The 23,123-nt window shown below is 42.1% G+C and overlaps 1 protein-coding gene across 1 annotated transcript in view; it reads left to right on the top strand.

The window, feature by feature from the left end:
* Positions 1–23,123, top strand: part of wwc3 (WWC family member 3) — a 40,393-nt gene that overhangs the window by 14,132 nt on the left and 3,138 nt on the right. The window contains exons 2-19 of the mRNA XM_026157968.2: positions 5,658–5,767; positions 5,969–6,169; positions 6,565–6,641; positions 9,446–9,525; positions 13,365–13,494; positions 14,895–15,038; positions 15,204–15,277; positions 16,843–17,091; positions 17,421–17,510; positions 17,758–18,329; positions 18,813–18,933; positions 19,197–19,277; positions 19,368–19,454; positions 20,234–20,429; positions 20,523–20,693; positions 21,214–21,305; positions 21,409–21,556; positions 21,644–21,808. Coding sequence (XP_026013753.1) covers positions 5,658–5,767; positions 5,969–6,169; positions 6,565–6,641; positions 9,446–9,525; positions 13,365–13,494; positions 14,895–15,038; positions 15,204–15,277; positions 16,843–17,091; positions 17,421–17,510; positions 17,758–18,329; positions 18,813–18,933; positions 19,197–19,277; positions 19,368–19,454; positions 20,234–20,429; positions 20,523–20,693; positions 21,214–21,305; positions 21,409–21,556; positions 21,644–21,808 — 2,788 coding nt within the window. The remainder of the gene's footprint in view (positions 1–5,657; positions 5,768–5,968; positions 6,170–6,564; positions 6,642–9,445; positions 9,526–13,364; positions 13,495–14,894; positions 15,039–15,203; positions 15,278–16,842; positions 17,092–17,420; positions 17,511–17,757; positions 18,330–18,812; positions 18,934–19,196; positions 19,278–19,367; positions 19,455–20,233; positions 20,430–20,522; positions 20,694–21,213; positions 21,306–21,408; positions 21,557–21,643; positions 21,809–23,123) is intronic.

The following is a 23,123-nucleotide window of genomic DNA, read 5'->3' on the forward strand; positions in this document are numbered from 1 at the left end:
AGAAAGGTTGAAACTTTTCCGTTGTATGGGAATGAGTGCATACAGGATACTATCCAAAGTTTGGCGCATTTGTCACAAAAACACGCCGCACACCTTGACTTTCTTCAAGGGGCAACAGCTTGCTTTAGAGCTGTCATCAAATTGGAATTTGATTATATGATTGGATTTTTAAATACTAAAAAACAAACTTATTTTAATGTGCTTTTGGAAGCACTAGTGTGCCTCAGTGTACCACGTGGGAACCACGGGCTTGAACCAAATGGAGCCTTTACAATTGTGAGACTGTCTCATTTTTGTGCCCCGTGTAGGAAACGTCCCGACTTAAATCTCTCAAATTTTATTCAGGCACAGCTGTTTCACTGTGTCAACTGAGGCTGACTGTCAGAAAAGGTCATAAAAATTTCTTCTGGTTAAAAGTGGACCAGAAATGCAGACTTACTACACACAGCTAGCTTCAGTTGTCCAGTTTTTCTGGCTGAATCTATACTGTCACATTGGCCGTCTCCTGCTCTGTGCTGCTGTGTGTCCCTCTGCTGCTGCTGTGAGTTTTTTGTGCAGTGGTTACAGACTCTCCCAAGACCAAGACATTACTTGGAAAAACAGAGGCTGCTGTCACAAGACCGTGTAACAAACCAAACATTCAGAAATTCAGATTCAGATCTCTGAGAGGACATGTTTTTCCCTTCTGCCTTTTTTCTTTTTTTCTTAGTCTCCCCAGGGAGGTCAGAGGGCAGTTCAGGACTAACCTCCCTCTGACGTCACATAGCTTCCCGTCCAAAGCCTCTCGTGGTTGTTCTATTTCTATCACCATTTCAAATCACCCAAAATAAAGCAGAACTACTATACATTATTGCTGCTCTTCATATAACCTTGCATTGCTTTTTTACTATAGATTTTTTTGTCTCATTGTTTCTCCTACAGTTCCTTTCTGCACATGAAACCTGACAGCAGCTGTGTTACAGTCAGTGTTTATTTAAGTATTTACAAGTGCAGTTGGTGTCTGTTTACCTTTAACAAACATTTAAAGCAGGAGCAGGTAGGGAGTGTGCTCTTGTTTGCCTTGTCCTGGTGTTTGGCAGCGGGACAGTGCACATAGTTCATCCCTTTAACCCTGCTTCAGCCTGCCTCTGGTAGATTTGAGCAGTTATTTGTGAAGCTGCTGCAGGCCTGTGCACTTTATTTTAGGGGAATATTTGGGTATTAAGTGTGCCAGTGTTTCTAGTTAGGAGAGGCCACTGATGAAGAAAATATGATCAAACAATTCATCTGTGAATCATTTAGTCTAAGTCGAAGTTTGACCTCTTCAGGTGTGGACATTATTAAAACATGAATGGGTCAGCTAGCTGTGGCTCAGGTGTTATAGCTATTGCATTGATTGATCCTTGATTGAAAAGCAAATTAAAAGTGTGTAAAATAAAACTGCATGTGAATATAAATGGTGTAGCTCGTAGACTAGAAAAACACTATCCTACCAATCAAATGCCGGGACAGTGATCTACTCACCTGTAATCCTACATGTAAAGCACATGTTAAAAGGTCAGCAGTTTGAAGGCGTTTCACACCTTCTACCTGTAATAATTTCGTTTACTGGTAATTGCTAATTGGTCAAGTCACAGCTCAAAACTTTGACGAGGAAACTTTTCCTGTCAGCTTCTCTTTCTTCTCACTTTTGTTGTGTTTGGTGTAACACTTGGATTTGTCGTTGTCAGGAAGAAGTTATTCAGGTGCTTCATCAGACAGTATTGTGAACAGTGAACGTGCTTAAGCTGTTTTGCTTGAAAAAAATAATGAATCCGTTTGTAAAATACCCAAGGCATCGCAAATATTATAAAACATACATTGCTATCCATGATTGGCCATGATCACTCAGCGGTCGATTCTTTGTATTGTCTTAAAGGATCGCATCATAATGTTGACTGAAGCCATTTTCTGGTTCTCAAAGGGGAATATTTGGGTCTTTGTTGGGTCAGTGTTTGTAGAAAGCAGAGGTCAGTTATAAGGAAAAAATGTAATGTCGCACATAATACTTCAGAGGTTCAGCTTCTCTTGTCTCTGTAATATAAAAAAAAATATTTATGAAACTGAGGCAAAGAAAATGTTGCCAGTTGCAGTTCTACTAATCTCATTTTGCTTCTTAACTTTCATAGCAATAAACGGTAAATAACCGTCATACACGAGTTAAAGACGATGGCTATGCTGTGATTTTGGCTACATGTACAGTGATTTCAGAAATCAGCTTTATTTCCTCTCACGTTCTGAAGCTTTTCTAATAAACACATCAGGGAGAAAGAGATACTGATGATCCTGCTCCAGGACATCAAGATGTTATGACGAATTATTTTTTCTCTCAAAACCGTTTTCTGGAGGGGAAAAAAAAATTTGTCGAAAGGGATTTGAAAATTGGCCAAATCCAGTGTCAAAGCTGCTAATTTAGCAACAGTGAGGTGAGCTGAAGCATGATAATCACTGCTCTCAGTGAGAGGGATGTCAAGCATTGAAAAAACAGAATCCCCAAATCTGAAAACTCGATACCTACTCAGCTGAATATTAGGCTTCCTTAACTAATAATTTATGAACACATGTTTGAACGTTTAATACTGACTTACAACACATGCAGAGCTGCACTTAAGCAGCAGATTAGGGGTTTTATTGAATTAGAGGTAAGCTCCTGTGACCAATCATCAATTAGGATTCAGTACAGCTTTGTTTGTGTTAGAACGCCTTGTTTTTATGTCACTTCAATGAGAGCGAAGGGCTAATTCTGCATTGACTCATCAACTGGCTCTTAATCCGAATGCCAATTCTTTGACCGAAATGAGGTAGTGAGATCTGGTGAAGTGAGTTTGCTCTGAGGAATGCTGTGCAGAATGTCTCAGCGTCTCTCTCCGGGCCATCCCCTCATTGTATGCATACCTCGACAGGATCAGGACTAATGCGCTGTCTGCATTGTGAGCATAGTGTGGTGGTTGCTGTTCCTCCTTTTTCCTTTTGTGCTGATTTGATGGAAATTAGCTACTGTATGAACTGCTGTCATCAAACCCGCTGCTCCATGACTCACTGATATGATTTGTTAGGGTAGTAGAGATCATCATGTGTCAGGCTGTCATTTGCCTTGCCCTTGTTCTTTGTGTTTTGTTTTTTTTTTTTTTTTGGGGGGGTGGCAACAGACTTTACTGGGCTACCTCAAGCTGGCTCCTTTCGATTTTGAGGATCAGCAGCTCTTCTCTGAGCCCCTCCTGCATGAATAAACTCTTCATGCCATCTCTAAAGCCTAGTTTATGGTCACTGTTTTTGCCCTTGTGAATGTTGATGCATTGTAAATATGATGTCACATCCACTGGCATTCACTCTGCTTTGGTGTCATTTTCGCTATTGATTGTTGTTAGGCACACAGGTACGCGTACATGGGTGTACGAGTTGGTCAGCCCTCACCACCGTTTCAATGTTATATTGGTAAAGGAACTCAGAGACTCTCAGATTACAGAGTGGAAGATGCTGCAACAGCTGGAAAAGATGAGGCAACTATGAAAAAAACCTCTGATCCCTTTTGATTTCTTCTACTCTACTCATTTCTGCCACTTGTGATCAGGATCATCTTTCAGCCAATGACAGTAACTCATGGCCATAGCTGAAGGTGGGATTGACAGCTTCAATTTGACATTCGGCTTTCTCTGTTCGCCACAACAGATGCCACTACAGTGCTGCAGTCTGTCAATTTTCCACTTTACTATGGGGGGGATTGCTGCCTCATAATAGCTCAATCTGGGGCTAGTTTTTTGTAGCAATGTTTGTTATTTAGTGTTCACTTTTAGCCACAGCTAAATTGCATACCTAGTTTTAGTTTTAGATTTAATTTTATTAAATGCAGTTGGTGATAGTCACCTGACTGTGGCATCTTTCCTTCCTGTGTTTCTAATTACCGTTGGGTTCTCTGGTCAGGTCGTGCAGACTCAAGACAGACTTCTCTGTCCTGGACTTTCAGTTTTAGTCCTTGTTCTGCTCTACAGATCCAGTGGAGTGGGGCGAGGACTAGCTGCAGTCCATGGATGTGGAGTTAAACCACAGGATGTAATGATGCGTGAAAGTGTCAGCTGGTTGTTTTGCTCAGGTAGTTACTTGTCACAAATAAAGTACTTTATGTACACACATGCACATACTCACCGCTGCCACAAATAGAATGTAAATTCATAAACATGTGAAGGTCACTGACTCAAAGTCATTATATCTGACTCCAAAGCCTCCTGAAGCTCATGATTCATATTAATTTGTCTAAAATCTGTCAGGGAAGAGAAAGACGTGTTTTTTGGCGGGTAAAACAAATACTGAACATGTCATAAATGTTTTTTAGTAAATATATTTTTAAAGGTGCTATTGACATGTGGCAGTGGGTCATGAGCGATGGTGCAGAGGAGTCACGGACTGTATTGTGCATATGATCTGTTTAAGAATGCTTAAACAGATCATACTGGTATTATGGCATGTAAAGTATGCTCTATGCACTAATTATTAGAGGTGGGAATCACCATACATCCCACGATACGATATTATCACAATACTTAACGCACGATATGATATTATTGCGATTTTTTTTTTTAAATATCTGCGATATTCAGATTCTGTACATAAAGGTTTATCAATATTCATTTTATCTAATATCAAAGCCTCGCACTCAGTCTTTCTCTCATTTCAGTCATTTTTATTGTTGTACTACAGTCTAGCCCAACTTAACTGAATGCAACCATCTGGTACAATTATAGCTATTCTGAACTATGCAATTTATGAAAACTATGCAGCCCATTCAGCAACTGAAGAATTTGAAAGTAAATTAAAACAAAATATAATTTTACATTAAATAAAAAAGTTCTAAACTTAATTAAAATAAAACATGTCTTAAATTAAAATAAGTAAACTGTCATGTTTATTGCTGCCAAAAAAAAGTTAAACACATTTGGACAGTGAAGGAATGTCAGGATTCTTGCTCAGAAAAAGGATCAACATGCTCTGAAGTCAGAGCACAAAAACTTTTTTTGTAACAAAATATCGATTTCTGCTGTCCCTGTATCGATACATTATTAGCAAACAAAATATCACGATACTACACAGTATCGATTTTTTCCCCCCCACCCCTACTAATTATGCAAAATTTTGTATCAAGGTCATAGGTACATTTGTGAAAGATTTAGCTTTTTGACCATGTAGGGTTCACCTGCCTGCTACCACTTATAGTATATCGAGCAACTTTGTTATTTGATTGGTGCATTTCAGGTTATGATGTTTGATGTTTGTTTTTTTTTTTATGCCAATTTCTGTGAAATGTATTTTTGCATTTTTGAATTGTGTTGTTTTTCTCGTATTACACGTTCTCAACTGTTTTGGTCATTTAACCACACGAACACATAAAGAATAAATGTTTGCTTTTGTTCATTAGAACTTAACACACCATTTTACTGTATGTACATAATAAATGATGCAGAAAATGTATTTGTATGAATGTTTAAATGAGAGTAACTAAACAGGATGGGAATGTAGTGAGGTTTATTGATCAGTGTTTTGATATTGAAAAAGAAGTGAGAGTTTGCAGGATACATGTTTTTATTCTGTATATGATCTTCATTGCGGGTTATTGTTTGCACTGAAATATTCTCAATAATTTTCAGGATCACCAAACCGCTGACGTTCGCAGACTGTGTTGGAGATGAGCTGCCTCTCGGGTGGGAGGAAGTTTATGACCAACAAGTGGGAGTTTACTACATTGACCACATTAACAGTGAGTACATTAACTTGGCTTTTGTCCCCTCAGCATAAAAATTAAGCACAAGTAAATGCAACTTGTATTAAAAAGACTTTATTTGACTATAACTTGGCAGAGTGAAAGCCCACTGAATTTTAATACACTGTACTTATAGTTTGTAGTTTCACATGTCTTTGTGCAATTATTTGTTGACTCCTGTCTTTGTCGTCCTGTCAGAGACCACCCAGATTGAGAACCCGCGGACTCAATGGCGGCAGGAGCAGGAGCACATGCTGAAGGAGTACCTTGTGGTGGCCCAGGAGGCCCTCAAAGCCAAGAAGGAGATATACCTGGTCAAGCAACAGCGACTGGAGCTGGCTCAGCAGGAAATGATGCTCTTCCACGAGCTCTCTGAGGACAATCGCTCCATCACCAGCAGTAAGACGCACAGATGTCCTTCACTCGTCTGATAGTGTACACCATATTTTGTTTTATAATAAGATGCACAAAGGAGATGAACAGAAAGGAATGAAAATGGATGCGAAAAATATGAGCCTGAAGCTCTCATGGGAACCAAACATGACCTTGGCTGACCCAGTTATCTAGTCTGGACATGTATTACTGCTGATATCCCTTTAAAGACTTTTGGGAGGGGTGCAGGTCTATAGAAAATTTTCCAAATCCTCCCTTTTAACTACCTCCACCCAATAAACCCTGACTCCTGCCAGCTGTCACACACACGGTGTCCAGGGGGCATCTGAGAGATGACACCTTAAAATCATCACGGCTAACTAACTCGAACCTGTCTGCTTTTCCTTTCTGTGTGTCCACAGCGGTCTCTGGCTCCTCCTCAAACGCGAAATACGACCCTGACCAAATCAAAATGGAAATAGCCTGTAGACGAGAGCGGGTAAGTCATTATCGCAGGAGAACAATGGGCTGCAGTGAGGGGCCCTTTTGGGCAGAGAAAGGGGCTGGGGTGTGGCCCCTACAGGATACAGTGGCTCTGGCCTGGGGCCTCAGGAGGATGAGGATGAGATCATGAAGGGGTCAAGCTGAGGTCCCTGATGGGGTTATATAGGACATTTCTCTCTGATCAGTACTATGGGCGAGGGTGTTTCTCCTGCATGAACAACATTTTAACCTGAAGTGTTGAGTAAGGTGTAATTTTGATGTTACTGAAGAAATCTGTCGACAAATCAGAGAAATTGAGTTTCTTTAAAGATTATATTGACAAATTAGGCAACGTCCATAAATAAACATATTTACAGTGATTAAAGACCAGATAACTCAGATTTCCTGGTAATCAATGAAGGTCAATATAATCTGTGTTAAATATTAGGATTAATTTATGTGACCACCATCATTACAGTAATATCAATGCAATCAATGAAATAGTTTTAGACTGATTGGAACCTCTTGTATCCACTTGTAACTCTCTATTAAGAACTTGCAGCACGGTGGTTCGCACGGTAGCCGCACAGCAAGAATGTCCTGAGTTCAATTCCACCATCAGGCCGGGGTCTTTCTGTGTGGAGTTTGCATGTTCTCCCTGTGTTTGCGTGGGTTCCCTCCGGGTACTCCGGCTTCCTCCCACAGTCCAAAGACATGCAGTTAGTGGGGATAGGTTAATTGATTAATCTAAATTATTAATAGGTGTGACTCTGTGCGTGAATGTGAGCACGAATGGTTGTCTGTGTCTCTATATGTTGGCCCTGCGACAGACTGACGACCTGTCCAGGGTGTACGCCGCCTCTCGCCCAATGACAGCTGGGATAGGCTCCAGCGACCCTGGAGAGGATAAGCGGAAGCGAATGGATATTTAAAAACTAATATGACCTTAAAAGATACACGTGTTCATTTCCCTCTCCATGTTGTTATTATTCTTGGACTCTACAAGCATAGCTTTACATGATTTACTGTTTACAGTGATCTTGGTTTATTTTATACTGGGCCTTGGTGCACCTTATCACCCACAGACAGTATAAAAGGTGGATCGAGCTACTGTCATGTCACTTTTTGTCTTTTTTTTTTTTTTTTTGAAGCCTCGATGAGAGTTTTCTCCATCTCCATCGTAGTTGCCGCAGACCGGATCTGATTGTGAGGGGCGGGGTCTGACCGTGAAAATGCCCATCCATTGGGTAACGACTTGTGATTGATGGGTTTTTAGACATTGAGTTTCCTTTCTATAACACAGATAATCCTCCATCTGGCCATCTGGTCGCCTTCAGAAAGAAGGCAGAAAGCTTCATCCCTGTTTATACTGTCTTTGCCATCAGCTCACACTCTGGAATGAATTGTTTAGCCCCTCCCACTTTTAAAACAGACTTTCTGCTGATTGGTTGTCTTTTAAAAACTGAGGGTTTTAACAGCATACGGGTGTAGCTGTGTGCCTGAGAGGCTCATATTAAAGCTGTTTATTCTCATTGAGCTCGTAGAGAGCCAAGAGTAGAAAAAACTTGTGGAACTGAGAATTTAGAGCGGTCTGAAGACTGAACTGTTTCTTTCACAGAGATTCCTTCTACATAGGCGGACCTCATTTGAAACAGTGGGATGTTCAATGAGCGCATGCTCTGTGGTAACTGTAATAACTCCCCTCTGTTAACATTCCCGTTGTCAGCATGTTGGGATACTGACATAAGCATTCATAAGCTCTTCTTTCTAATAGGAGTATGGCATGACCTCATCAAAAGCATCTTAACTACAGTTTGTGTAGGCTACAGGATAAGCAAAGTCTGACACTGTCCCAGATATGAACAATATTTATTGGAACAGGTTGGCAGCCTGTTTAAAGCAACATCATCTTCCTTGTAAGGATCTGAATATCGTTCTAGGTTTTACTTATGGGATGGAAATGGTATCTGTGTTGTTTATCGATGTGGCCCTCATGAATTTGTGCACACACCGAGGAAGAAACGATTGCGAGGAGAAAAAAGGGCCCTTAAATCAGGAAGATTCTCATTAGGCAGATGTAAGATCAATGTGTTTGTACTGCATTCAGCTCGCAGCTGTAGCTGTTAGTGCAAGAAAACTTTAGTCAAAGCAGCCACAGCACTAACATTATGCCCAAAATATGTTCAAATAGGTGAATTATTTAAAAAAAAAAGACCTTCTGTGCAGTTGAGGTTTAGGGGAAACTATCCATAGGGACCTGGTTTTTATAACAGGCTCTAAACATGTTTATTTCTGCTGTAACCTGGAGTCAGCCTCAAGTGGCCATTAGAAGAGCTGCAGTTTTTTGACTTTGTTGCTTCTGTGTTTAAAAATAATTCAACAAACATCAGATAAATTAGAATAATGCCTCTTTTTAAAAAATCTTGACTCCCTATATATTGTATTACAGGCCTTCTCCTAACCTTTGATTGTCTCTAAACTTGGTAAATTAAAATTCACGTGCCCTCTGTAACTCTGAAATTGTTCCCTTTCCCTATTTCATATTAAAATAATATTTTTAAAAATCTTTAACTGGGTCACACTTCACAGCCACCATATCAATTATAGATTTCTATTTTTCTAAACCCTCTCAAGCACAAAACGCCTCAGTGTGTGACCCTGTGTGTGTGATTGTGTGTGTGTGTGTGTGCGGTCCTCTATATAAACATAGCTGAGCATTCCTGTATGTGAATAGTCGTGACTTGGCACTTTTGGCCGGTGTCGGTGGTGAGAGAAGCCCATTGTGTGCCACGCTAACCCGGTGCTCGCTTCTGTCCGCAGCTCTCCCGACTGAAGCAGGAGCTGGCCCAGGTGAAGCAGGAGCTGCAGTATAAGGAAATGGGAGTGGAGACCCTGCAGGAGTGAGTGTTCCTCTGCCTCTGTGTGTCCCAGGCCCACCCTTCCTCCCATGGCCGCCTTTCTCCTTCCTACAACACTCGGCCTTGTTGCTCCCCACCCAGCGGCCTTTTCCCTTTTTTATTCTTTCTCACACTGTATGTTTGGTCTCATCCTTTAGGTTCCTTTAAAACCTTTTCCCTTTCCTCGCCACACTTTTATGTTGTCTATATTGTTGAACAGAGCTTTCAAATTTAAATATTATAATCTTTTAAAACAGTTTCCACTGCTCACAGTTTAGACACGATTTCGTTTACCTAAGACTGATTCAAATTTCAAAGATTTCAAGCAAAAAGGCCTTTGACTCATTTAAAAAAGAAAAAGAAGATATTTAAGTTAATAGGAATATATTGTGATTTAAAGTAACTTTTCTCTATTATTCATTGTACTTCTAGTTTTTGTTGCTTTTCACACACATTCACATGGCGTCTTCCTGTGCTGGGAACATTTCTAAGCAGCTCCAAATTTCATGTTAGAAATAGAAGCTCCACCTCTGAGAGGAGAAAAAAAGAGAGAATGTTTCAGAAAAGGCAAATGGAGGGAGTTTTTGATGGAAAAGGGGACTCCACCTCAGGAAGAGGATGCACCAGTGGAGTGCAGAGAGCCAAGGCTCAGCCTGGAGAGGAAGTTGTTCCATGGAGAAGGGGGGGTAGAGGTGGAGGGGGTGAAAAGGGGGGGGAGGTGTGGGCTTGAAAGCAGTTTCAAAAACACAGAGATATCTGGCAGCAAATTCCTCTGCACTTCCTGAGTCCTGGCAAAGAGTCCCTTATCTCTTAGATAATACACAACTCAAGTGATTCCCAGAATAGACAGGAGAATACACAGCTTGCAGAAAACGGAGACGCATCCTCTTCTTGAATTTTTTTTACGTGTGTGTATACGTGCTCATATGCATGTTTATGTCTTTGTTAGCCTTTGTGTATGTGTGTGCGCGTCCCTTTGTTCCCTCTGGGTCACCCGGTAGGGCTGAGGCCATGAGGAACCCTACGGCTGTTGTTTTGGGGTTGTTTTTTTTTTTTCTCCAATCTCAGCTGTTGTCAGCGATATAGCTAATTGTTCTCCACGCCATGTCGCATCAGATAAAGCAAACCAACAGTTTCTGGTGTAGAGCCCTCCTGCTCCTTAATCTTCATTGCTCGACTTAAAGAATTCAGGAGTTGGACTTAGGAGTTTTAATCTTTTGGACAGTTTGCCATACAGACGTCTCATCTGTTCTCCATCTTATCTTGATGAATTTCTCTGAATTTTTGGATGCTTCACATGCTTCCTCTGACCTGTTTCTGTAGCCAACATCGCAATCAGCAGCTCTAAGAATTGAACTAAAATAAATGTAAGCATATATGATGCTGTACGGCACGGGGGAGGTGGGGCGGTTCAATACAGCCAAGCACAGAAGGGTGGGCAGTGTCCTGTTTTCTGCTAAACACATAAACCTATAAACTCCTCGGCCCTGCCAATGGGCCGGGGGGAACAAAGCAGGGCTTGTTTTGGGAGGAAGAGGCAGGGTCGGGTGGATGAACAGTACCTGCTGTTGAAGGAGAGTGAAGGAAGCGGGTTGTGGCGAGAGGGGAGGCCACGTGCCAGGTCCACTAACGGAGGAGGCACGGTCCTGTGCTCTTCCAGCTCCCCACCAACCAATCACCTACCTAACCACACACACACAGACTAGGGATACAAGATTTACTCTGCAAGCACGATGAAATGCGCAGATAGGTCATATTTGGTGTACTGTGATATGTTTTTGTTTATTTTTTAATGTCATGATCTGTAGGATAAACCCACGCAGAGATTTCACCTGCTAAATCAGGGAGAGCCCAAACAATCCCTGATTGTTGAAAGTAAACGAACGGAGCCTTTATACCAGTCTGTCACATGCAGTTTCAGTATTTCTGAACTAACCACAGTCTAAAGAAACACTTGACTCATTCATGAATACAATACAGTAAGACTTCAGATGTTCATCAGATTATTTTGTGACTTTACTCACCACTGACAAGTTTTCCCAATACAAAGCACCGTATCTTGTTGTGCAAGTGAATGAGAGATTCATTCCTAATTTTAAACTACTTTAGATACAAATAAGAAAGTAAAGGTAGGTAAGAGTCAGATTGGTGATAAATAACAGTTCAGTAGAGCCGATTAGCTCTCATTCTTAATCCTTGTGCTTCTTTTGGTAATTACTCTTATTACTTTTAGTGTCCGAAATTAAATCCATTTCAGTTTTATCCTGTCTTAAAGTCAAAGATGAACAAAGATGCTTGAAAACATTAACATAAGTTTAAACTTTTAGTTTTGACATCGACCCCTATGGAAGCCCAAAAATGACAGAAGACTCATGAATGATTATCAGAAAAAAATAATATATTTGTTTAAAAATCTTTTTATATTATTAACTAATAATGTTCAGTTTGCGGGCTTCATATATCCATCTCAACCTCACTTAGAAAATCACCGACATACATGATGCTGATATACCTTTAGTTTAGTTTATTAGGACCCACGTTAGCTACAGCCGTGCAGCAACTTTTCTCCCTGGAGGTCATAAAGGGAAACTTTACATTGTTACAGTGCAGCAAAGCTACTTAGAGACGTAGCAAATTAAAAAAGCTGTAACTCCAAAAACACACACGAGAACACAAGCTTGTTAAAACCGTCGGACCATAAAAAAACTGGTTTGTCTTGTGTTGTCTTCATAGCTCAGTTCATTAGTTGGATTGAATTTGATTTTCAGCAGATGTCTTTTCAAACATCTTTGATTTTAAGCTTTTTAAGAACATAGGAAAAATACTGAAACCATGAAGGTTTGCCCTCTGGGACCAGGGCTTTCAGAGTGTGGCCTGTGGGTTAAAGACTGCCCTTATTAACATTTTATGGGGCGTCCATGAGTGCTGACTGCACTACTATACATTTAATTAATTCACAGTTCATGTCATACTGTGATAAAGAAACAAAACACAAGAACAAGGTGGCATTTCTCTTCACATTTAACTATTCTAGTGTTACCATCACAGCAGGCTTCCCTTCATCCACCAGCTTTCTACTGCTTATCTGGGCCCTGTGCTCAGACCTCTCTCCCACCATCTCCTGCAGCTCTTTCATGGGGATATTGAGTCATTCCCAAGCCAGGAGAGGCATATAAACCCTCCAGCATGCAGTGAGTCTGCCACAGGCCCTCTTCCTGGTAAGTCCAGGAACGCCTCACATCAAATGTGCTGGGAAACCACCTCCTCCTGCTTTCAGTTTGGAGGAGTAGTGGTTCTACTCCTGAACCCTGTCTCTAATGAACATCCCAGCTGCCCTTCAGAGGAAGCTGATTTCTGCCCTTTGGTTCTTTTTTTTTTTTTTTTTTTGGTCACTACCCAGAGCTCATGGCCATAGGTGAGGGTGGGAATGTAGATCGACCAGTAATTCTGAACAGCTTCCCTTTCACGCTTCGCTGGCTCTTCCTTATAAAAATCAGAGGAGTGTACACATCACTGGTGATGCCACACAAACCCATCCCCATTCTCCTGTCCTTCATAAACAAGGCCCTAAAAGCCCTCCCATCACAGGGAATTAGTCACATGGGTCTTCAGTTACCCTGACAGTTACCTTTACTGTCAATGAATGTAACAGCCACTTTAAAGTAAAAAAAAAAACCCAAACAAACTACAAAACAACAACAAAAAAAATCAAAATAAACCACATTACATGCCACTCGGTCATAATGTTTCGAGAGCCCTTGCTGTACATCAGAGCTTCATTATACTTTGCAAAAGCCAAGAGTGTCTTAGCAGATATAAAATGTGTATTTTTTACCTTCCAGGATTGACAGAAAGATGTCCTCCAGTCAGACAAACTACAAGCTGGACGAGGCTCAAGCCATCTTCAACGAACTGCGTAGCATCAAGAAGGCCATCAGCACAGGCGAGAAGGAGAGGCAGGACCTCATCCAGGTGTCTCTTTTTTCCCCTTCTTCTTTAAAGATCATGTTGACTTGCTAGCTTCAGAAGTTCTCAGTTTTTTTTTTTTTTTTTGTTGTTGACATGTTCGATACTGACCTCTAGTGTCTGTCAGCCTCTGCTACTTTGCCTCATTGTCTATTATTAAAGCACATTTCCAGACATCTGAATCACCCACCAAGTTTCAGGTTTTGTCAGCAAACCAAAATATACGACGCAGCAATAAATTGTGAATAATCGAGCGGTAACAGGATGATAATGATGACCACATTTGCAGATGCATTTCCTGGCAGCATCACGATCTATTTTTGAGCACGCAGTGGAGGCAGATGACACTTTTTGACATATTTTTTCTTTATCAAAAGAAAAATTCACACAAGGCATTTAAGAAAAAGCAAACGATCAAACGTTTATCATACAAACACGTTAAAGCACCTACTCACATAAACTAAAACGGAGGCATTTAATTTGGCTAAAAACTCCCTGTAATAATTCAGTAAAAACAAACTCTGCATGATTCACAATAAACAATTACACTGATAACAGAGAAAGTAAAAAACGGTCTCCAGACCTTTTCAGACTTGTCTTCTTTGGCCTTCAGTATTTATGTTATTCTTTCTAGTAGAAGGTTTGATGTTAACTTTTATTTTATTTTTATTTTTTACCACTCTGGCTGTGGGGGCATTTTCCAAGCTATCTTTAAGTGACCGTAACTGGTGACCACCAAAGAAATTTGAACCTTTTTTTCTTCTTCTTTCGACTGCTTCTTTTAGGGATCACAACTGCAGGTCATCTGAATCCATCTCACCTTATTCCTAACATCCTCTTCTGTCACACCAACCCTCTGCATGTACCTCCTTCACTATGTTCATGAAATTTCTGAGGTCTTCCTCTTTTCTCGCTGTCTGACAGCTCCATATTAAACATCCTTTGTCCAATATGTCCACTGTCTGAACTGTCTCAGCCTCTCTTACTTTCTCTCAGTCTACTCAACCTAATCTGTCCTTTATTATAATGATTTCTTATCCTGTCCATTCTTGTCATTCCCAATGAAAGCTTTAATATCTTCAACTCCTCCAGATGCGCTTCCTGTCTTTTCGACAGTGCCGCTGTCCATAAACCGTACATCATAGCAGGTCTCGCTAACATCTTGCAGTGAAAATCAATAGAAGCAAGACGGAGTACGCCTGTGTGAATAAGAAAGAAGCAGGCCGTTGTTCCCAAAGAACAAAAACTACTCTTGACTGTTTATTAAAATGAAGTCATATCTCTAACATATCCCGGTATAAGTTAAATAAAGATTATTTTGAACTCTGAATCATCCGAAGGTTTGAATTATTTAAGAGTATAAATATGGAGTTGGAAATGAACATAACGTGTCCTCTTTCTCACAGAGCCTGGCTAAGCTGACTGTTAACTTCCAAAGCAGCTTGTCGGTGAGCGATTCGGCCAGCGAGATGGCGAACAGCACTGGGACCGTGGGTGACAATCTGCAGCAGTACTGTGACACTGGCTGTCAGACTGACATCATGGGGGAGGTAGGAGACGCCGCTACACCTCCCTGTCTCACCCTAAATTAATAGTCAGCATCCCAGATGATGAGTGTATTACTTTATTTAACTCCCTGCATAAATTTGAAGTGACTAAAGCCAAATAATCTGATCGTATCGTGTAATCTGGTCCATTGCCTTATTTCTCTTCAGTATGTTTCCCAAGACTCCTCATATTTGGTGGACAAAGTGAAACTGAACTGGCAGTACGAGGAAGCCAAGAAAAAGTAAGTGTGCCTGGCTGTTTGTTATTCGTACTACTATGACACACCAGCAGTGGGAGGATGTGTTATGAATAGTATTTGCGCCCGGTGGACGTGGCTGCTGAGCGATGTCTGGCCGGCAGAATGAGCTGGGTGGTCACATTCTTGCCTGGCCACGCTGCTGCTGCTGACTGTGTGCTGCCTTTGTGCACACAGCCAAAGGGAGAGGACTGCCCACGGCCAGCCTCCATGTCAAACCCTGTTTCTCCGCAGGGTGATTTAATATAGACACTGTTTGGCTAAATATATCCCAGCTCACCCTATAGCGTAGACCAACTTATATGTTGGCAAAATCAACACTGGATAAAGCATGGAATTCCTTTACATCTCTCACTAATTCACTGAGGACAAATGTGATGATGTGACAGCAGTCAGTGGAAATTCTCAACTGTTTGAAGGCTGGATTCAAAATCATATCAATGATTAAAGTGAAACATTGAAATCAGAAGCTAATCCAGCTGATGTCGTCATGTGTCCCAGTACTGCGTACCAACCCTACGTGCCTATATGCACTGACACGCTTACGAGGAAGCTCATTTAGGTCAATTGTATCTGTGATGCTGTTCTGGCGGATTGCGCAGCTCATGGCCATAGGAGAGGGTCGTTAAACGAGTAAATCGGTTTTGCTTTCACACTCAGGTCATGCCTTATCCAAACTATGTGTCATTATTATAAGAAAATTAAATTACAGTGGAAATTATATGACCCAGTTCACAAAAATGACAGACGGTGAGAAAATCTAGAACAAACTTCTGATGTTTGTGTTGTCTAATGATTCCTGGTCAGACAGTCTTCCAGCTATAAAGAGGTTACAGCAGCAACATCCTGAGTTATTACTTTGGCTCGATACACATTTAAAAAAAAAAAAAAAAAAAAAGATTCATGTTGCTGTTGTGACCCAGCAGCTGTAGTGCCAACCATGACATCAGGAGGGGAAGAGAGGCAGGGAGGGAGGGGGGAGACCTGTGGAAACTTGCATGCTCTGTCACTGAGTCACTCTGTCTCAAATCCATCTCACATAAACACAGTTATTTCATCCAAGCTGAGAAATCACTCTGTGAGAACCCAATTAACTCTGAGCAAACATCTGGATCGTATACACCTGTAAGAGCACTCGCTGATGCAGCAGGTAGCTCGGGCAGAAATTACAGACACTGAATGCTGTCATTATAAATCACAGCATGAAGCGTCAGCAGGGCTCAAGTGTGCAGTGTTAAGTGGAGCTGATTGTACGTGTGTTGCTATAAACACTTGTGCAGAGTAAACAGAAGCTGTACATAATGCTGCAGGTAGCATTTATTCAGCAGCCGCTCATAAAAATATTAATATGGGGCCACAGAGGTTGTGAATGTGAGTGTATGTAAACTTTAAACCACAACTATTATCATGAAGTTCTGAGTCTGAAAGACTGATTTTTTTTAAATTTCTTCTTAATCATGGTATGTGAATTTAAAGTGAACGTGAAATTTACGATGTAAAAATGTAAAGGGTTTATACAGCATGTGTAATCTTTCCCGCTCCTCTCTCAGGGTGCAGAGCATACAGCACCAGCTAGCACAGCTGGACAGTGAGAGCTGGTCGGGGCGGGCCGAGGCAGACCGCGACCGGGACTTCTTGCAACTCCTGCGCGAGAAGGAGGCCCTCCTGCAGGAGATCATTCATGTCAGCAAGCAGCAGCACCTGCCGGAGAAGCTGCTGGAGCTGGAGGAGGAGCGCTCCAGGCTGGAGGAGGAGGTGCAGAGGGCACAGAGCTCCCAAAGCCAGGGAGCCAATCAGAGGTGAGAATGATGACAGTGTGCTCTCTTACTGTATTATTTGTTTATGCATCTTAAATTTGCCTGTCAGAGTGATAATTTACAGTCAGGTGCACTTTAATGTTATTTAATAAATATTGGGTTAATAAGTAACAGTTATCATCAGAACACACCAATAGCACCATATTGGATATATAATAATAAAGACACCTGAAGACTCATTCCACATTCGTAGCCCAGTTTATCCTGTAAGATTAAAACGCAGTGAGCTGTTACACAAGCCTGTCGGCTGATATGTGATGCCATACATTGAACTCTGGATTTCTTATACATCGAAGTGAATCTCCCAACAGGATCCTGCAGCAGGAGAAGAGGAATGTTCTGCTGAGACAGCTGGAGGAGGCAACACGCATCACCACCTACCTTCACTCCCAGCTGAAAAGGTGCAGCACACACTCCTAAAGTTCCTCAGTCATTGTCTGTGTCTGCTCTCTCATGAGTCACATGTTCTGTAGTTTTGCCACCACTGGGAGTTTTAAATTAAAGTGAAATTGTAATCAAAATAAAACAGAAGTGCAGACAGCTTTAAATAACTATAATAAATAAAGTTTTCATTTACTGAATTCATAAAAGGCATTATTTAGATTTCTACCCATTTCTCTCCTGCTCCTTTGTCTTGTCTGCCTCCAGCCTGTCGGCCAGTTCTCTGACCGTGTCGTCCAGCAGCAGCCGCGGCTCTTTAGCCTCCAGTCGGGGTTCCCTGGCGTCCAGCCGAGGCTCCCTCAGCTCCATCAGTTTCAGTGACATCTACGGTCTCCCCCAATATGAGCGCCACGAGGGCGCTGGAGAGCCCCTTGAGCCTCACCTCCGTTACCTGCTTCCCCCAGAGACCGTCTCAAGAGACTGCTCCATGTTTACCCCCGACCCTCTGACCCAGAGCAAAACCAAACGCTCCCACGACACCCCGCAGTCCCTGGCTTCGCTGTCCTCCCGCTCCTCGCTCTCCTCCCTGTCACCGCCCAGCTCGCCAATGGACACGCCCTACCACTCTGCCCCTCAGGACTGTCCCCTCACCCAGATGACGGAGGAATACATGGAGCAGGCGGGCCGCGGTATTTTAGAGGGGCTGCGGGCGCAGTCACAAACCCTATCACACACCTCCATGATAAGCAGTGAGGAAACGGTCAGCCCGGCCGCTGTGCATCAACTGGATAACAAGATTCACAGAGACAGTGGGGCTCAGGCGGCTTTCACCTCCACAGGTAAGTGAAGAAACTCTGTATAAACCTAACTCAGAGTTCACAAAAAAAATGTTATATTAATGGGTCAAAATGATTAAAACGGTCACTGTGCTGTTTTCTGTTTTGCTGTTATTATCTTGTTTTGCCTTTCAGCACATTTCCTTATCGTCACTGTAGACATTCAATAAAGTTAAAATTCACTCTCTGCCAAGATATTTAGCTACTTAATTTGATTTAATTATAATAAATGTTCACAGAAACCCCAAAGAAGTTGAGTTTGTGGGTAATTATCATGATCTCAATAAAAGAATAAAGGCAAAAGAGCAGAAATTCTAAATGACACAATGTCTAATCAGTAAAAGACAGCAAGAGACAACAGCTCACTCATTCTGTGAGCTGCTTTTCCTGAGGCAGGCTGTCTTCCTGAGACTCTAAAGATATGATTTTACCTAAAATGCTAAAGCCTACCTGCTAATGCATTGAATTAACTCCAAATCTTTGTAGGAGTTACTCTGAGGGGAAACAGTGCCAACAGAAGTGGCAGGAGAGCCAGGAGAGTCTCTGCAGGTGTTTCTGAGGATGCTCTGGCCACCGACAGCGGGGTGTTTGAGGCCTGGGGCAGAAGGTGAGTAGAGGTCCATTCTCACGGTATTAAAGCTAAACTTTAACACCTCCTAGTGGAGAAGGAGAGTACTACACCCGAAATAAGAACGCGTTCAGAATTTGTGACTGTGGTGTTTGCATGGCATTGCATTTCATTATAAATTCAGGTAGTTATAATCCTGTCCATAGAGGCTTGACTACCTTTAGTAGACTAAACAAAAAGCTTGTGTCCAGTAAAGTGGGAAAACTCTTTGCTCATTCACCATTTTTCCATTCGTCCAACAGGGCGGAGGAGTTTGATGAGATGTCATACATGAAAGAGCTGACGTCTGCGAGCGAGCCCACCCAGATCCAACTGGGACTGCTGTGAGTAAACAAGTTAGTGCAGACAGTGCGTGGGTGGCAAAGCTCGTTCCTCGTTAATATCTCTGGATGAACTGTATTCTCTCTTCACAGGTGGGAGTCCAGTTCTCAGTCTCTGCGACTGCATCTGTTACAAGTCAAAAATTTAAATAGGTCAATTGTGAGAGACGGCTATAAAGTGTGAGTACTTTCAGCTCTGAAAATGAAAGAAATACTTGTGGAAGAGTTAAAGTGGCAGAAGGAGATGACTCTATATTAATCAGATGGTTAGTTTACGGGATGCACAGGGAAACTGCTGCTACTCCAGTTTAGGTTAAAAAGAACAGACTTGATGGATTTCTAGTTTAAAAGTCAACTTTTTAAAAAATTTATGCAGTTTTTTTTTTTTTTTTTAATCATTAATCTGTTTAGCTAAATTTCCCATATCTTTTCTAACTCGTATTGAGACTGTCAGGCCACTGAGATGATAGGCCTGGTGCACAGGCTGGAGCATTGGCTCACTATCCTGTTTTTATTACATGGAATAAGAATAAAATATCAACAGCAAAACAACACTGCACGAGCTGTATTCAGCCATAAACATTACAGTTAAAAGGATGTCCGAGTACTTCGTTAGACTTTCCTTGATCTTTGCACTTTGCGTTTAAAGGTACCCACTTATCTCCAGTTTGCCTCCTGCAGTTGTTCGTGGAATATCAGGGGAAGAAATTTCACAAACTGATATGTTGCATCATATCACAGAGGAATTTATTGAGCTCTTTAGAACAGCCCATTTTTTAAAATAGTTGTTTAATGTAAAGGCAGACTCAATGACAAAGGGAGTAGAAACTTCCTTCTTCCTATAGTGTTCCTTTTACTTGAGCCAACACTCTGAATCTTTTCTGTCTCAGCACTCTGAGGACACTCATTTGCATTAAGTAGAAGTCTGAGTATTGTTCTTTTCATGCGTTGTTCTTCAGGTATGTGAAGGTGCACCTGATTTCACTGGACGGCAGCAGGGCCTGTGCGTTTTACTGTTGTACAGCATTGGAGCCACAATCCCAGATGACTTTCAACGAAGGCTTCCGCATTCCTGTCCCAGCAAACGCCCTGGCGGTGTGCGTTCTGCAGCTGTCTGTCTGCTCACTGGGACCTCAGGCTCAGGAAGAGCTGCTGGTGGGTCTGAAGGGCTCAGCTACCATAACCTCACTGCTGGTGGAGACTGGGGTTACAGCTGTTCAGATTAAAATGTCCTGTGTTTGCCTGCAGGGTAAAGCCCAGGTGAGCCTGGCAGATTGTGAGGGGAGCCCAGAGATGGTTTACCACTGGCTGCGAGTGCAGATGTTGAATGGGACAGAGTCACAAAGGCCTGAACAGAGGAACGTCATCCAACGCAGACACCAGGATGGCCAGGTTGACGAACAAAGGCCCGGAGCCATGGTAAACATATTTTATTTAGTCAATAACAGCAGTGTCAGGAAGCAGCTGGACGGTGCTGCTCAGGTAAAAATCAGTTAAAAACCAGTTAAAAACAAAGACTTTGGCTGTGTGACTGCGTCTGGAGGACCTGGTCAGGGAGAATTCAGACCAAATAGTCATTTTGCCCAAAACATTAAGGTGTCAAATCGCGTATATAAACCAGATTGACATTACAGTTGCTACATCCACAATAAAGCCGCAGCCTGTGGTTCCAAGAGCTGAGCCTGAGTAAACTAATTTTGTTCACTGGATCCTGTAAGTTGTAATCCTGCTAATTCTTTTGGATAAATTCACATTCCCATTGTTGAATAGCAGCTTGTAGCCAATGGCCTGCAGGCGTGTAGCTTGTTCAAGTGCGTAATTGACAAGAATGTGTGTCAGAAGCCAAGTCAGCCTGCATGCTCCAGCCTCAGCAGTCAGAGGGAGGGGAGTGATGAAAGACTGAAGATCTTTTTTGAGGGATTAAAATGTGATGTTACAGGACACTGCATGCAATCTGCTGTCACGCAACACCCCCACCCACCTGGAGGAGCGGGAGAAGAAGGACGAGCCTGGGGAGGCAGCGTCGGAAAGGTGACATTATCCTCCTCTCAGGCTAGATTTTGCTTTGACAAATAAATACATCGTTTTGGCCCCTGTCATGTTTGTACCTTTATGAGGATGGTGCATTTTTCAGGAGTTGGCAGGCGGAGTCAGTGGACAGCGGCTGCAGCAACAGCATTGCATTCGCCGCTCCCTGCTCAGAGGGCCTGTGTGCAGAGGGAATCTGCATCACCACCGGAGGACGCTGTGACCAGACAGTCTGCAAACCCTCAACAATAAAGGTACGAGGTGACGCTTTGGTAGTGAGGAGATTCTTATTGGGGGAAAAAAATCTGGCATTAAAAGTTCTGTTCATACATTTTTTGTAGGTAGAAAAGGCAACCATGACAGAAGGCATGTTCCCGGAGCCGGTGCGAGTCCGACCTAAAGAGCGGGGAGGCCGCTGGGGTCACGCCTCGCCGTTCATGCGTGGTAGCACCATCGTTCGCTCCCAGACCTTCTCACCGGGCGCTCGGAATCAGTATGTGTGCAGGGTGAGTATTTTATTTTATTATAAAAGTGACAGCATATAGATACGAATATAAGATGTGTAGTGTAATTCTCATCTTTCTTTCCTGTCATGCTGTATATCCATCTGGATGAAAAGGCCGTGCACGATTAATGTGCAGACAATGTGCAGGAAAGCCCCCCCTCATTTTAAGTATTTAAAATGTTCAAACATGAGCTGATTCTTGAATGTAATTAACTGTTTTACAGCAAGTTAAACAGACAACATTCAACCTTGTCAACCATAATTATGACTTTCTGCCACCCGCCCGCGCCCCGCCCACCTCCAGGAACATTTATACTGTATTGTTTGGTTTGAGTTGCCCATCAGCTGTGGAGGTGTCTCCTTTATCTTAATATATATAGCTCAAAAACATCATCTGACAGCTGTGTCTCTTTCCAGAAATCATGACCTAGTTACTAAAATACCCAAATAAAATCCACAAACGCTGTTGTGAGCAGTTTCATGTCGGAACTAATTTCTCTCTACTGTCTACATTTGCCAACCAAAAGAAGTGCACAGCTAGTTTCTGCTCAGCTGTGAGGGGACGACTTTAAGTGTTTACATCCTGTGTAGATTTGCGCTTTCGTCTGCAGCGCTAAGATCGGTGGGTGTAGTGCGGTAACAGGTTTGTGTTTTTAGACTAACTGGGTCATGATTTGTGGAAAGAAACATGAATGAGTGTCTCACATTTTTTGTGAGATGAATGATTTTTAGTCCTTTGTGCCACACTTAACTCTTATCTATGAATCATTCAACCATAAAAAAGGCCCCTAATTCAAAGTACGAAGCAGTGTTGTTTACATGTAACACACGACTTGGTAAAGAACCAAATGCATCTTTAAATCTATGAAAAACTAATTGAATATATGAAAAATGCCAAAGACAATATATTTGCTTAAAATAGTATAGAACGAGGAATAAGCTGAAAACTTTTGGAATACTGTGCAAAGTGTCCATAAAGTGGAAATGGCAGTCCTAAAAAACTACATCAGTGCATTGTCTTCCTTCTCTCACTCCAACCAGTCGCAGCAGATGGCCCCGCCCCTCCCTGAGCCTGGTTCTGCCGGAGGTTTCTTCCTGTTAAAAGAGAGTTTTTCCTTCCCACTGTCGCCAAATAGCTTGCTCATAGGGGGTCATATGGTTGTTGGGTTTTTTTTCTCTGAAGGTATTATTGTAGGGTCTACCTTACTATATAAAGTGCCTTGAGGCGACTGTTGTTGTGATTTGGTGCTATATAAATAAATTGAATTGAATTGGACCTGAAGCTGAAGTGGAAATGGCAGTCCTAAAATAAATCT

This window comes from Astatotilapia calliptera, chromosome 23 (genome assembly GCF_964374335.1).
Source record: "Astatotilapia calliptera chromosome 23, fAstCal68.1, whole genome shotgun sequence".
In the NCBI taxonomy this organism is placed as follows: Eukaryota; Metazoa; Chordata; class Actinopteri; order Cichliformes; family Cichlidae; genus Astatotilapia; species Astatotilapia calliptera.